This window comes from Strix aluco, chromosome 1 (assembly GCF_031877795.1).
Source record: "Strix aluco isolate bStrAlu1 chromosome 1, bStrAlu1.hap1, whole genome shotgun sequence".
NCBI lineage: Eukaryota > Metazoa > Chordata > Aves > Strigiformes > Strigidae > Strix > Strix aluco.
In genome coordinates, this window is record NC_133931.1 from 110,051,085 (window position 1) to 110,067,345 (window position 16,261).

At 39.6% G+C, this 16,261-nt stretch overlaps 1 protein-coding gene across 4 annotated transcripts in view; it reads left to right on the forward strand.

Moving 5' to 3' along the window:
- Positions 1 to 11,433, forward strand: part of LOC141925972 (sodium channel protein type 5 subunit alpha-like) — a 223,740-nt gene extending 212,307 nt beyond the window's left edge. For 3 of the 4 annotated variants that reach the window (XM_074830944.1, XM_074830954.1, XM_074830976.1), the window contains 5 exons: positions 1,505 to 1,558; positions 3,108 to 3,249; positions 3,985 to 4,085; positions 4,569 to 4,839; positions 6,628 to 11,433. In XM_074830944.1, the coding sequence (XP_074687045.1) occupies positions 1,505 to 1,558; positions 3,108 to 3,249; positions 3,985 to 4,085; positions 4,569 to 4,839; positions 6,628 to 7,862 (1,803 nt within the window). In that variant the 3' untranslated portion in view covers positions 7,863 to 11,433. The remainder of the gene's footprint in view (positions 1 to 1,504; positions 1,559 to 3,107; positions 3,250 to 3,984; positions 4,086 to 4,568; positions 4,840 to 6,627) is intronic. The other variant, XM_074830965.1, reaches the window with a different exon arrangement.
- Positions 11,434 to 16,261: the final 4,828 nt, after the last annotated feature.

Here is a 16,261-nt window from a genome sequence, read left to right on the forward strand (position 1 = left end):
TAAGGAGGATCAGCATGACAGGTTCAAATAATTCTTTGTTTCAATAAAACTTCTAATCATTCCTGTAAACACTTTACATCTGAAGTGTTTTTTAACACACAGTACCATGGAATAGATTTTCCAAACGGTTCTGATTTTGGGGGTTTAGTCTCTTTCAACCAGTAGATAAAAATTAATACAACCTTTCAAGCATTATTTTATATATACTTTCATAAAAAATATGGTTGACCTCTTGTACATTTTCCTTTGGCTCAGTACCATTCAGAGAGAAATAAGAAGGCAGTGTTACCTCCAGGATTTAATTTAATAGTAGTATATAATGGAGCATTTCTAAAGGCGCTGGATGTACCTAGCTCAACACAAATGCCTGGGTTTCTCCTGGGAACCACTGGCCAAGTTCTTATTAATGTTATCTGGAATTGCATGCCTACACACCAGGAAAAAATTCAACCGAAGTGTCAGTAGTGTGCAAAAAAAATACTGGGTGTGGGTCTTTCATGCATGTTAGTGTAAATCTGATTAAATTAAAAATATAAAACTGCCTTATTATCTGCTCACACTGATTTTAAATCCAGGGTAGGTCTAACAGGTCAGAAGTCAAATGAGAAACAACCCCAGAGAACTAACATAAAGGGAATGTGGCTTAGGCCAGAGTCAGACCTAATGCCAGGCATGTTTGACATCAGGGTGCATCTAATGAGGGGCATATATTGAGAGCAGAGAGTCATGGTTTTGCTATAGAATAGTAAAAATCACTTCTACGTGTTTCTCCTAGAAGTGTTATTGCCTTTTCTCCATTGCAGGTTCCAGTAAGAGACACTGACTTCTGTGGAATCCTTTGTTTAAACAAACAAACAAAAAAATTAAAAATGCTAATTTAAAAAAAAAAAATCTGAACAGTAAAGCAGATTGAGATTCCAGGCCTAGGCTCACAGCAGGTGTTGATCACCTCTGCTCCTTTCAAGTCAGCTGTGATTTATGCAACTCCCTGGGCTTTAACACTGCCTTGACTTACTCTGTTTTAAAAGAGGGCAGAATCCAAGTTTCAGTTGGATCCTACAATGTAGTCACTGACCATCAGTCTGAACAAGCAATATGGATGGTATCCATCTCACCTGCTCCAAGACTTGTGCAGAACAGCACTCTGAGTTGTCCTGTGTAGCCACATCTTCTCACTACTTGAAATTCTTAAGGTCAAAACTTCCAAAGATTTAATTTCGATGTTTTCTATCCTTTTTATAATCTCTTTTACAAAACTCTGTTTTATCGCAACAAGTGCAGAAACTCAGAAAACATGAGTGAGAGAATCCAGGAGAAAACCATTTTAAATATCTCAGTGAACATAAACTCATGGATACATACTGCTTTAAAGGAGAGGCCATTAATTAACTGTGACGAACATGCTCAACATTGCATTTTGAAAACTCATCACAGAGATGATATCATCATTTCAAGATATACTTATTTAATATGCTAAATTATGTAATTTGTGGGTTTTTTTCAGGCAACATTTAAAGGTTGGATGGATATTATGTATGCAGCAGTGGATTCACGAGAGGTAGGTCACTGCAAGGAAATTAATAATTTCCTTTTCCATTGACTTTTGCAGCATTCATGGTGTTTAACAACAAAATACATGCAGGTTGCCAGTCCCTGTCTTACTCTGGTTGAGACAGTTGCAGACCTTCATTTTTCGCAGCTGCTGTTGAAGCATCAGGACCCTCAGATTAAAACAATGTAGCCCTCAGTTCTGCACAACTGATTTATCTATTCATACTGCAAAATTCCCAGCACAGAGAGGCACCTCCAGGGTGAGATTAAGTCAATCAAAAACCTAAATCGTCCTCTCTGTTTCTTCCACTCTCCCTATTGATTGCCATATTTTCCAAGGGTCTGAATTCTGACAGTAGAACTTCTTTCAAAGTGCTGGGTTTAAATTACATTCCCTGTGACCCACATACTCAACCATCCCTATATCTCCACCTTGAGCAAGATTTTTCTCTGCAATCAGCAGCTCCACCCAAGGAGGGTGGAGGAGCTCCTGGCAGGGAAAGAGGCTGGTGTGAGCTTCCAGCTCTGGCTTGAGATGTGCTGGGGACTGCCCAGTTCTTACCTGCATCCTGTTCAGCTTTCGATTTCTTAAAGAAAAAAAAAAAAAAAGACATTTCCCTTATTACATCAATGCAGTTTATTTTTTATTGAAGGACCTGTCCCTTCTGTCCTTTCCCTCTTTTCATAATACTAAAAGAACAAAATTGTACTTGCTGTTAATTTTTGAGTTAGCTATCTGATACTGGGAATTTGACAGGCTGAATTGAGTAACAGGGAGTTGAGCCCTAAATGGAGGAATAAGGGGTGGAAAAACCTCATGGCATCATAATGGCAGAGAAGTACCTTTTCATAACATAGCTCATGATGTTGATTCATTTTTATACTACATGTACATGTGTGTGTATTCTCCCTTCTGCTGAATGAAGCGCATGGGTTACACATGAGAAAATATGGCATTTAGGGAAATGCAAGCTTCTGACATCTAGGTTAGATACCTGGAGCTGGTGGGGCAAATCTGAGCATTTCTGCCAAATGTGGTACATGCTTTGCCAAATGTGGTACATATGATTTGAGGCTATTGGACTGCGTGGCTCAGTTCTTTAGCAAGAGACGTTATTAATTTCCACCCTTCATAAAAGAAAAATTGTTCTTCTAAATACACTGTTTTTCAGTAGCATTTAATTAAACTGCTTTTGCTTTTTACAAGTACCATTAGTTCATATAAGATTAGGGATAACCTGAAAAATTATTCTTTTTCCCTTCTGTGTTCAGACTGAGAATATTTTATGAGATTTATTCTGAAGCTGCACTTTCTGGAACAGTGTGTTTGCTGTGACAGTGTTGTGAAACGTAGTTTAAATGACCGTGGCATTGCAGATAGATGCCAGTAGTAAACTTCAGAGACTGAGGAGCAACTGACTCTGCTGGTGGGAGTTACACTATTTTTCCCAGTTCACAATCTTTATTTCCAGTGGACAACTTTCTTTTAACTGCATTAATATTTTGATATGTGCAGAGATGGTGTCGTTTTCACATTTTCTCTTTTCCCTTTGCAGTGTGAGGAGCAGCCTGAATGGGAATGTAATTTATACATGTACCTATATTTTGTGATTTTCATCATCTTCGGGTCTTTCTTCACATTGAACCTCTTCATAGGTGTCATCATTGACAATTTTAACCAACAAAAGAAAAAGATAAGTAGTGCATATGCTACACATCAACCTGTGATCGCTGCAGAGAACAGAGCAAGGGATAGATATACAAGCAGTGCCTTTGCCGCATTAGCCTCAAGATTAACATCAACAGAACAGCTACAGAAACCACCTTGCAGGACTTTTACAAAAGCTCAGTTGTAGCAGCCCCTAACATCCCCATAGGATGAGCATCCTGAAAATACAGGCTGGGGGGGTTATATTCCCCACGGAAAGCAGTGAAGCAGCTCCATGCAGATGGGATCTCTGCACAAACTCTGCCACAGGGGCACAGACCACCCTGGTGTCCCCCATGCACAAACACCACTGTCCCTCAGAGCAGTGCAACCTGTTCTCCTCAACCCATCACCTCCCTGCCTCAAGGTGCAGGGTCAGGGAGGAGCAGCCTGGGCTGAGACCTGTGCTTCTCACTGCTTTGTAGACTCTAAACAAAGGGCTGACATTCTTGTATTTTCCCCTCTCGGCCTGGACCTATCTCTAGTGCAGACAGAATCTGAGCCTTGCTCCTCCTGGTTGCCTGCACTGCTTTGTCTCCTGCCCTTTGCCTCCATGTGATAAGCAGCTCCTAGCACTGCATCTCATCAAGACCTTCTTAGATATTTTGATGAAAGCTACATGAAAAGGGAAATAAGAAAGAAGAGCATGCAGCCCTGAACTTTGGATGGTGGCAGTGGAACTCTTTTAATCAAAAGTAATAGTTTTGTTCTCACCCTATACTTAGGTGGCCAGGACATCTTTATGACAGAAGAACAGAAGAAGTATTATAATGCAATGAAAAAGCTGGGATCTAAGAAACCTCAAAAGCCAATCCCAAGGCCACTGGTAAGAATGGCATAATTCATCTGAACTTTGTGTAATAACTGAATATTTATTTAATAGAATAAATGCAATTCAACTTCCCAGTGTAGGAAGGGTGATCACTCCCAGATGAAAGCCACTCAGCATTTACATGTTTTGATTTTGGACAGTATTTGCGAGTCCAGTGACCTGTGGTACAGAATTCCCACTGTTCTGTGATATTGACTAGAGGTCCAATTTACATATGCAATTTGCATATGCCAGTGGCCACATGCATGTTTTGGATGAATTCATTGTCCCAGTCGAGGGTCTTTTTTCAGTAGTTTCAAGAAACATTAAGAATAAATGAGTTTGAAAACTCTGTCATTTGTCATCATCTTTAGGTTTATGAAGTTCCAATCAGAAGCAGTATGTATGTTTCTCTACTTTCTGATCAATCAGTAGATAATGATGTCATCATTTTGACATGGTTCAAATTTCCTCACTAAATCTTTTCCTTTCCTCCAGAACAAATACCAAGGTTTTATTTTTGATGTGGTCTCAAAACAAGCCTTTGATGTCTCCATCATGATTCTCATCTGCCTTAACATGGTTACCATGATGGTGGAAACGGATGACCAAAGTCAAGAAAAAGTGAACATCCTCCATAAAATCAACATGCTCTTTGTTGCCATCTTCACTGGGGAGTGCATCATCAAAATGCTGGCTCTGCGACACTACTACTTCACCAATGGCTGGAACATATTTGACTTTGTCGTCGTGATTCTGTCTATTGTAGGTAGGTGAACCTGGATTTTCACTCAAACTCCAAAATTAAAAAGGCAGACATAAAATTAATTAGACATAGTTAAAGGCTTTGTGCAATACTGTACACTTTCAACTCAGAGAATTGGATCCTAAGCATATTTTTTTAATATGTAATTATAACATAACACTGCCTAACAATAACTTGTGTGATCAGCAAAATGATGAGGTTTATCATACCACAGTATTGGTTTCAGTGTACACTTAATGGTTCATGGTGATAATATATGGTCCAGAACTGGCACCAGACACTTAACCCCAGTTCTGCATAACAGCCAAAGGCAGAGAAGTAAAAAAGCCCCATGAAAAGGGCACATGTGGATTGCTATTGTTTTGCTATTTACTTTTTATTACAATAGTATGAAACAGTCCTTCACGGCAGGTTTGGGCAGGTGCAGTGAGTCTGGCTGTTCTCAGCCCTGTTGTCACTAGAGCTCCACACTTATATATCCAAGGAATGAAACAGAAAGACACAGTTTTATTGTTAATTTGTGCCTTTTGCTGTTCTGCAGCCCCAACCAGCAGTATGTTAGGTGCTACAGAAGTGCAGGTCAAATGTGAATCTGAAATCCTGCCAAAAGAGTTTTCATTAAAGTTGGAAATACAGTAGTAACTAGAAAATGAACAACTGATCCAGTGAGCAGAAGGAACTCAGAAATCTCTCTCTTCCCAAAAAGTTTCCATTTTGAAGGAAGGAATAGGTGAATGAAAGAGTGTCATGTTAGGAAAACAGAGCCATCTTCTCTTTGACTGATGCTCCTGTCGCTCTAAATTCTCTCTGGAGGGAGAGAGTTTTCTCCCCTCATCAGGGAACCTGCAGGATCCCTATGCAGGAGATTGCTGATGCCCAGAGAGCAGCCTGTGCTTTGGAGGCCTTGGACCACCTGGATTTCACAGATTTGGGTTACCCAGAGAAGATCATTACCACACAGCTCTCATCAGAGCCTTCATATTGGATGCTTTGGATATGACCATAGCAGCCAGTTAACCAGAGCTGTCACGCTGGTCATAGTGCTGCCCCATGATCAACCAGGTTGTTTCAATGTCAGAGGACTTGGGCCATGCCGGTGAGCCCTCTCCCCAGCTGGGCTGGAAGACATGACCTCAGCACGGCTCAGCGCAGCCAGGGACTGTTGGCATTAGACAGTCTCGACCAAGATACTCTGTTTCTGCAGGAAGAGTTTAGCTACAGGGATGCAAGCTCATTTCCTTGTTAGCACTATCTAAGCCCTTGGTTCCCTCCCAGTCCACCATGGAAACTGGAAAAATTAATAAGCAAACAAACAACCAAGCCGTTTTCCAGTAGAAACTTGCACTGTTCTGGTGATGGCTCAGAAAACCGGGCCCAGCACACCAGTGTTTCAGTGCTGACTCGCTAACATTTTACAGACAAAAATATTGTCATATCAGAAAAATTCTGACCAGCTGTACTCAGGACAAATTTCTCAGGTGGGTCATGGCCAGAAGCTGCAGATATCCGTGTCCTATCTGAGTTTATCTTAGTTTCTCATTCCCAATAGACAAGCTTTCCCTTAATAAAACTGCCGCTATCATTGACACCTTTGCTCATAGTCTCAACAAAGTTTGCATGGATTAAATGGGCATGAAAACACTAACAACAATGTCATTCCCTTTATCATGACTCTTCCAATCTGGGGAACTTTTAATTGATTTTGTCCATAATCCTGACTGATTGCTTTAAAGGGAAGCCTGGGATTATTTCCCATGTACTAACTCGCTGTTTGTCTCTCTTCTTTTCAAGGCACCGTGCTTTCTGACATCATCCAGAAATATTTTTTCTCTCCCACACTCTTCAGAGTCATTCGTTTGGCTCGGATTGGCCGGATCCTAAGACTCATCCGGGGAGCCAAAGGAATTCGAACTCTCCTGTTTGCCTTAATGATGTCCCTTCCTGCTCTGTTCAACATTGGTCTCTTGCTTTTTCTGGTCATGTTCATTTATGCCATTTTTGGCATGGCTAACTTTGCCTATGTTAAGAAGGAGCATGGGATTGATGACATGTTCAACTTCCAAACCTTTGCTAACAGCATGCTCTGTCTCTTCCAAATCACAACATCAGCTGGCTGGGATGGTCTTCTTAATCCTATTTTAAACACCGGACCACCGTATTGCGACCCAAACCTTCCAAATGCAAATGGTTCAAAGGGAGACTGTGGAAGCCCTGCCGTAGGGATTTTATTCTTTGTTACTTATATCATTATATCATTTCTCATTGTTGTAAACATGTATATAGCAATTATTTTAGAGAACTTCAGTGTAGCCACTGAGGAAAGTACAGAGCCTCTAAGCGAGGATGATTTTGATATGTTCTATGAAATCTGGGAGAAGTTTGACCCTGAAGCCACTCAGTTTATTGAGTATTCTGCACTTTCAGACTTTGCAGACGCGCTGTCAGAACCTTTGCGCATAGCAAAACCAAACAAAATCAAACTCATAGCAATGGACCTGCCCATGGTCAGTGGAGATAGGATCCATTGCTTGGATATTTTGTTTGCTTTTACAAAAAGGGTGCTAGGAGAATCTGGAGAGATGGATGCCCTTAAAATACAGATGGAGGAAAAGTTCATGGCAGCGAATCCATCTAAGATCTCTTATGAACCAATTACAACAACTCTCAGACGGAAACAAGAAGAGGTCTCTGCCATCATCATCCAGCGGGCCTACAGGAGACATTTGTTTCGGCGTTCCATGAAGCAGGCGTCTTACTTGTACCGGCACAGAACTTTTGACAGCAGCATCCTTGAGGACGATGCACCAGAGAAGGAGGGTCTTATTGCGTTCATGATGAACGAAAACTACGGCAGGCCAATGGACAAATCAGAAACTCTGTCCTCCACGTCTTTCCCTCCATCCTACGACAGCGTCACCAGAGGTACAAGTGAGAATCTCCAGCTGAAGATGACGGACTCGAGCAAAAGCGATGAAGCTATAGATTGTCTTCTCTCACCAGACAAGGATAAAGAATCAATCGTTTAAATGTTTGTTTAGAATGCTTTAAAATATTGTTTACAGAATGTAATGCTGTAACTACACAACAATTGAAGCAGCCTTCTTATTAAAAATTAGTTGCAGAAGAAACAGTGGAGTTTTTACCCTTAACTACAGGAGTCTAATAAGTCATATAACCTTTGACCCTGCTCTTTTTGACTTGGCTCAATATTTATATTTATATATGCACAGGAAGAATCTTTGCAGGGTCATAGCTGTTATATCAATGGTGTGAATAAGAATATGCTAGACTGTAAAACAGTAAACAGTGTATATCTATCCACAGATAAAGCCTGGCTGTATACATTCTTTTAAGGTCTTACTCATATTAGTGTGTCTACTTATGGCAATGTATGACCTTGCATTCTAAAAAGAAAAAAAAAAAAAATCACAGCTGCTGTAGCAAAATGTAACACTTACTGTATATGTTGTGAATGGTCTTTCATAAATTTATTATATTTGATATTTTTTTACTTAAAAAAGTCTCTTTTTCCATGGAGATTAATGATCCTTACACTCTTCGTGATGAAGTCTGAGTCAAGGTAATAGGAACTTGCAGGATCCCCAACGTTTGAAGAGGAAAGCTGTTGCAAAGTAAACTATCAAATTAGTAACAATTTAACTGTTTATTACACTAAGCCCTCCCTCTTGGGACTTGCAAGTGCAAGTCAGCAGAAATACAAAAAAACAGAGAAGAAAATTATGTCAAAATAATATGAGAAATGGCTTGTTCTATCCTTCAGGAAACTAGACAGTAATGGATTCTCTTTGTAAAACTGTTAATAAAAGCACTAATTTTTTAGTATGTTTCAAGAATCTGCTTTGAATACCGCAATCAAACTCACCATAGAAGTAGTGCATCACGTTTGTGCGTAGTGCTCTGAAGCACCATCTATACTGGCAATGTTTTTGTTAAGGTAGTGGGATAGGTTATGTTTTCCCCAGGAACACTGAGCTAAGCAGCCTTACTGGAAACTCTGTGCATCAATATTACTCAAAAAATGCTACTACTACTACTACTGCTACTACTACTACTAAAAACAACAACAGCCAATTGGACCATGCAGAATAGCTGCGACAGTGTGATCAAGGAGGTGGGAGGGGAATTGCCTCTGGATCTGTATGTAAATTTTGAGGATTTGAATCCTTTCTACTCAGTGTCCATCTTTCATTTTCTCAGATGGTACAGTTAGATTACTGGGGAAGGACAAGAAATACAGGAACCAATAAAAAGAATCTACTAGAAAATAGATATATCCTCATTCCTGTAGGCAAAGTAATATTTACAGTTGACGTGTCCATCAGCTTCAGGCCAAAGAAATGACAACGAGGTGAAAGGTGGATGTGTGGCTGTAGAAAAGTATTAGAGGTTTTACGTGCTAACATAGATTATTATTTATTATTAAACTTTCAGCCTAGATAGAATCTGAAAAAGCGTTTATGGAATATAGAGACAAGTCCATCATTACAGACAAGTTGTTTCTTTTCCACCTTCAGACTGATTGTAGTTGGGTTTGGTTGGACTTCATGGAAAATCTTGAGATTTCTGTAATGAGCCATTGCACTTTAAGGAAGAGTAATTGTGCTTTTCACCTTGGAGAAGCAAAAATATCAGGAATGTATTTATGGTGTATTGTCATTGACATTTAGTTATATCCCAGGTTGTAAAGGAGTCAAAATACATGGGGTTGGCAAAAAGAATTAAAGCAACATGTTACAGTCAGGTTTATCTATGGCCATTGTTATCTGTCCTCTAAACAAGTCAGAATATGTAAAGACAACATGTCAAAAGGATGACGATGTATCTGTGTAAATATGGGCTAATATATTCTCTCCATTCATTGAGAGGTGTCTCAGGCATTCACTTGAGAGTGGTCTATCAGTTAATTCAGAGGATTTGCCGTCAGGATTCCTGGGGTCTATTCCTGATTCTTACTACATGATTTTTAGGCAAATAATTTAACCTATCTGTGCCTCAGTTTACCCATCTGTAAAATGGGGATAATAATACTTACCTACCTCACAGGGGTGTTGTAAGACTTTCTGGTTGCAAAGTGCTATAAGGGAATGAAACGTACTATATAAGTATTATTATAATCATCCTCTCTTGCCCTTTTAACCCCATGTCTATGGTATATAACATAGGGCTGTTGCTCTGGGCATTTTGTTGCCTTTAAATCTTGTATGTAATTAGATTCTAATTTAAGGGAACTACTCTTTGTTCCTTAAAGTGAAAACATCTCTTTATTCTTTCCTCCCTCCCCACCCTTAACTTCTCCCAAAAACAAAAACTGCTCAAGGCTTCTCGAATTAGAGAAACTTTATACAGATTCCTTGTGTATTTATGCTGTAATCTTGTTCTGACTGTACATACATATCACCCAGAGTATGCGATTTTTATATTTATATGCATATATATATACACACATACGTAAATCTATACATATATATGTATCATCTCGTGAGTTTATAGAGTGGCTGACACTCAGAGGACACGACTTACTGATTAAAATGTTTTCTTCTCAATGGGATTTATTGATCATTAGCAATGACCTGCTGTCTATAATGAAACTGTTTAATTAGAAAATAGTACATCCATTACTTGCTGAACAAGCATTTATTGGCTGACAACAGATAAAATTATTTTCCTTTCAAAGTTTTAGAATAAAAAAGAGGGAAAAATACTAAGAAAAAGAAGCATTTCTTATGTGATTTTTTTCACATACAATATAAGCTGTTCAAAACCCAAAGAGAAAGCCAGCCTGCACTCAGCAGTGCAGTGTTGCTCACGCTGTTTTAAAAATATTTTAATTATTTGAAACTTATATTAGAAAATATTCAACTGATATCCTTAAGAGTCAGGCCCAGTAATGAACAGATTGTAATGGGATGAAAAGCTGGTCACTGATTATATTAGAGAGATCTCTTCCTCTGGTCACTTCACCCTTGCATTGAACATTTTATTGTCATTGCTGTGAGACCCTATAGTACTGATGCAATTACAAATGGTTCTGTCTTCTACCCAAAACCTTTGAAAAAAAATCATAATGCAAAAAAATCTGAAAGAGGGTCTTAACTATAGATGTTTACAGTGCAACTTTCTAAAACTGAATTGTAAATTACTTTCAAAACCTTTGTATCTGGAAGGTTGGTTTTCTATTGGGTTTTCTATTGTTTTGTGGCACATTTCTTTAGAGCTGAAGAGGGAATGGTATCTTTGTACGGTATGCAGAAGTCCCCTCAAAAACTTCTAATAACCTCACTTGCAGATCTTTATTAATGGAGATGCCGATCCGAATCTAGCAGTCATACAACCTCCCGGTGCAGTGATTTAGTTAACGACACTAACTCAATAGTTGGCCCACGCTGTCAATAAGCATGGTGAGTGCTACCATTTTTTCTGTTGATTTGTTCAATAAAGGCTACCACATGAATCACCCAAGCTACAAAAAGAGCAAGGAAAATATCAGCCAATATCATAGGACATATTAAGCTGTTTGTACCTGAAAAAATTCAAGTTTATTATGTTTCTTTATTAAATAAATAAGGATAACAAATACTTCCCGTGCCTTTTTTGTTTGTTTGTTTTGTTATTTTATTGACATTTATGTTATCATTTCTCTGACTTTTTTCAGCACATTTGTTTGGGAAATGCATGGTGACTTTTCTTAGAAACTTGTCATGAAAAACTCTCCAGTTCATCTTGCATTGTAAGACTAACTACAGGGCATTAAAGGCTTGAGCCAAAGCTTGTTGAAATTGATGGAGAATTCCTGGGTACTTCAGAAGAATTTGAAGTAGACCCAAAAGATTCTCTTCAAAGAGAGTCACTATAGGATGAGCCCAGCATTAATATTTCAACTTATCCTGCCTGGTAGAATTAGGTGGAAGAGGAAGGGGTTTACTGGAAACATAGAAGCCACCTAGAGATTAAAAAAATACATAAATGAGATTTTCTTAATGGTAATATGGACGTCTTTCTGGTTTAATTATATTGATTTGCATTTTGGTTATTATTATATTAGCTATCTGTTAAAATTTGTATTAAACAAAGAATAACATCGTTCTCAACACATGCATGCCTTAATCCTGGAAGGACCTTCAGAAGGGACATGGATGACCCTTAGCTGTTATCAGCACTGATTGAATAAGCCTTATCTTCACCCAGGCTAGCACCAATTTGGTTACCCTGTTTCAGTGCTCTGATTTCTATTTAAACGTGGCATGTTCCTAATCATATTAAAATAGAACAAAATTGAGCTGGTTTAAACAACAATGAAAAAGTCCACTCAGTCCTTTAAATTAGTTTAATTATTAAATTATTTTATGAAATTAGTTTAATAAATGGTCTAGTGGAAGGTGTCCCTGTCCATGGCAGGGGGGGTTGGAACTAGAAGATCTTTAAGGTCCCTTCTACTCCAAACCAATGATTCTATGATTCTATGAAAATCAGCTTGTAATCATGTTTTACATTGACCTGGGCAGTCTGCCTTGTGGAAAAGGCATTTTTTTTAAATAAACTTTTGCTAAAATGTGTCATATAATGACTTCTGAGTAATTGTGTGTATAGAATAAATCTGTCTGAAAAATCTTCAGCAAGATATTTTTCGTTGGAAGAAGTTTGCTGAAATGAGAACTCTCGGTAGAGATATGTCAGGTTAGTTAGGGAAAGTCCTGGTTAGAATTTGTGGTCAAAATTCCCATTTGAAGGAAATTCAGGGTCATAATCCCTACAATGAATATTTCCACACCTAGATTTTTACCAGAATCACCTAAGTCCTATACATGTGTTCCCATCATTGTGCTAGGGGCTGCTTTGTGTTACAGGAGTCTCCTTATTTTCATGCAGATCTTAGGGAATTTTCTAAAGGCTTTCAGATTTTCTGTTTTTTCAGGGTGAAATTTAGAAAAATTTTTGACAAAGGGATTTCTTGTTTTCCAGCCGTAACGAAAAACCTGGAGGACTGGCTCCTACGTAAATGCGAGTTTTTATAGGATTTTTTTTTAATTGGTCAAATTATGCTGATTTCACAAAGCCGCAGATCTATTGAATCAAGCCAGTGTGAAATTCATGAGATTGAAGTTAGGGCCTGAAATTTTCAAATTAATCTTGAGATTTTTCAGTGGTTTCAGTTCCTTCTTACTTTTGATGCAAATTGTCTTACTAAATACCAGGGTCATTCTGGGAACAAGTCTGCGTTAAGACAGACAGTTACAGCAGCACAGACTAACTCAGGCAGTTTTCTTAGAAAGAAACACACATTAGCAACTTGCTTTACATTTGAAGAAAATTGTTATAATCATCAAAAGTTGCTGTAGGAAGAGGAAAAATAAAAAAATAAATGTTTTGCAGTGCAAAGCCTCCACTGGGCTCTAGTATTAAAGGACGCCCATGTAGGATGACAGTAACTGTCATGTTTCTGACAAGTGCAATGCATTTCTCTGCTGTGTGCCAGGGTGCTGAGACAAGAGCAGAACTGGATTTAAAACAAGAGAAAACAGACTGGAGCAGAGCACACATACAAAAAATAACAAACTCCTGCGAACGGCTGCTTCTTCGTGTCAATTCTCACAGCAAGCTGTGAAAGACTGGCCGCGCCGGGTGAAGAACAAACATGGAAATCCTTCTGAGTGTTTACATATTGCAAAGAAATAGCAGCCATGTCAAAGGGAAAGCATGTGAAAGCAAATAGTCTAAGGGGAATGGCTATTGGCAGCAAGCAAAAAAATGCTTCAGAGTCAAATGTCACCGATAACCCCACGAGGGCTGGAGGTGTTGGCCTGCAGTGTGGGTATGGGTTTGTCAGCACCTCCACTCAAGCTATTTTAGCCAGCTAAAACAGGACTTTGAGCAGCTCCTGGCCCATGTGCTTTTGCTGCGGAAAAGTTTCTGAGACCACTGCTGCAGTTGTTGTCCCTGGAGTCTCATTGCTGTACATTGGGTAGTTTGTCCCTGGCAGGCCAGGGCATGAGTGGATCTTTTTTCCCTAGAAAATAACTATATTGAATACTGCACAGTCCCAGAAACCATGATCCAGTGCTCAAAAGTCACAAGTGGCCTAAAAAGTGAGATATTAACTCAAAAGGAATGTGTCTTGGTTTTTTTTTTTTCTTTAAATTATTATTATTTTATTTTTATTTCCCCAGAATTTCAAGGGTACGTCCTGGTCATATTTTCAAGCTTTCTGTTTTTCTAACTATGTTAGGAAAAAACCTGGGGCTTTAAGACAAAAAGACCAAAGACTGAGATGGTTATGATAAAACCATGCAAAGTGGTCCTAAAAGGAGTTAAAATGCTGTTCTCTGCTAAAAGTGACTTGAACTGTGTACCTGTACTTTAAAACATCTGTGTTTTCTGTGAAATCCCAGTTACCCTAAAGCCAAAGGGAATTTAGCAATTGCCCTTAGGGAAGCCAAGTTTTCAACTCTTTTTTCATATATACTGCCCCAGTTGCTCACATTTGTCTTAATTTTTAATTTTCCCAAACCTGCAGACCAAGCACAAATAAAATAATTTTCATTTTTAGCTCAGGGACCAGCTGTGCAGGTAATAGGATTTCTATAGAGAATACAAACCTGGAGTCATGGGGCCCAATTCAGCCACTGCTGGCCTCAGTGATGTCTTGGCGTGCAAAGGAATTTTTGCCTTCTTTGAGAACCAGCTAAAGGAGCATGGTTTGTCTTGGTGATGTCTGAGAAGGAGAAAAGATCACTGCATCACGCAGGGCTGGCTTTTTAGAAAATATTTGTGCAATTACAGCTCAGGCACAAGGAAAAGTTGACCCTAGAGCCCAAAGCTCTCTCCTTTATACAGGCCCTTTTCTAGACAAAACCACATGCCCCCTGCAGATCTGTTCACACTCTTTCTTCACAGGATCTGCAGACCTGCTGTGTTACTGCAGGTACTGCACTGAACCTGCTACCAGCAGATGTGGAAACACTGCAGGCTGAGCTAAAGACTTTCAGGTGAGGCAAAGCTTGCATTCACACTTTAGTCTCTAACCTAGGTACTCTCATAAGAAGCCCTCCACCCTCCTACACATCCCCATGTCTTCTCTGTACCTTTATATCATGGATGATGCTCTTCATCCTGCAGCTGTTTCCCAGTTTGTACCTGAGTGGAGTAAGACCTGGGGGAAGGATAAATTCTCAGTACACTTCTGGGGCCGCTTTCCTTCCCAGACTGGTGTAAAGGGCTGCATTTTCTCACAACAGAGCATGACAATGCTTGGAAGGCACACCTGCTCTTTCTGAAAGGTGTTTTGTTGATCTTGAAGAAATTTAATGTTCTTTTTTTTATTCAGTTGAAGACTGCAGACCACAACTTGCAGTCACGGCCACATTAAACCTTAAAGAGGAGTAAGCATCACTTCTACCTGTGTTTGCCTTACTCCACAGGCCAAGCAAGGCAGAGAAAGAGCTAGGCAGCTTTAAACAAGCTTCCTTCTCTTATTATGGGAGTGGGGACTGAAGGGATGTTCTGAGGATTAGTTGGCTTTGTCGTATGGTCTGGAGTTGATGTGAGGTTTGCTGGAAAGACTTCAAGGGAAGCAGAAGAGAAGAAGGTCCTCCTTAGCCTGTGAAAAATTTGGGGGGCTATGGTTTGAAGGTGGGTTGCTCTGTATGTTGCAGGAGGAGGTTTGTAGCTGTGACAAGTGCTTCAGCAGCGCTGTGCTGAGGTGCTGCAGATGTGCAGGGTCTTCTCTAAAGGCTGTGGTTGAAATGGGGTGAAGATAGCTGTTTCTCTTGTGCTATAGGAGAAGGAAGCCCCTTACCCAAAAGGGGAAGATTGATAGTGATATCAGCCCTCAAAGGAGGGCAGGTGTCTCTGAGGACCTATCTGGTTTTCCATGGAGACACAAGCTACATGCTCACAGGGATCTGCCTGTGTCTCTTCCCTGGCCTGTTTCAGTCTGGTTTGATGGAGGGGTGGGAGTCTCAAAGATAAGTGAATCCCTACGAGTTTTGAGAAAATAAGCATCTGGGGAGATATCCACTGTGAGGCTTCAGCAAGCAGGAAAGGTTGTAAAAAGAATTCAGGTCTTAAGGAGAGACAAAACATTTTCATAGAGAGGGCAGATCTTATAAATGCCTCAATTTGTAGGGGGAACAATTAATTTACGTTTTCTTCATCAGGTTCATCAGGGACCATCAATTCCATAACATGAAACACAGGATGTCAGAAGTTGTTAGTTCTGGTGTCTTGAGATTTGTTTGGATTGTCTTCACTATCGAATGGGAAGATGCTTGAGACAGATGCTATTGTACTTTTTGTTTTCCATGAAGACCTGGGAGGATGGCTATGCACCTTAGAAGTAAGATCAGCCCTGTACCTTTTTCCCTTGCCACAATTCTGTGAAGTGCTTCTCATCAAAAGCTTGAGGAGT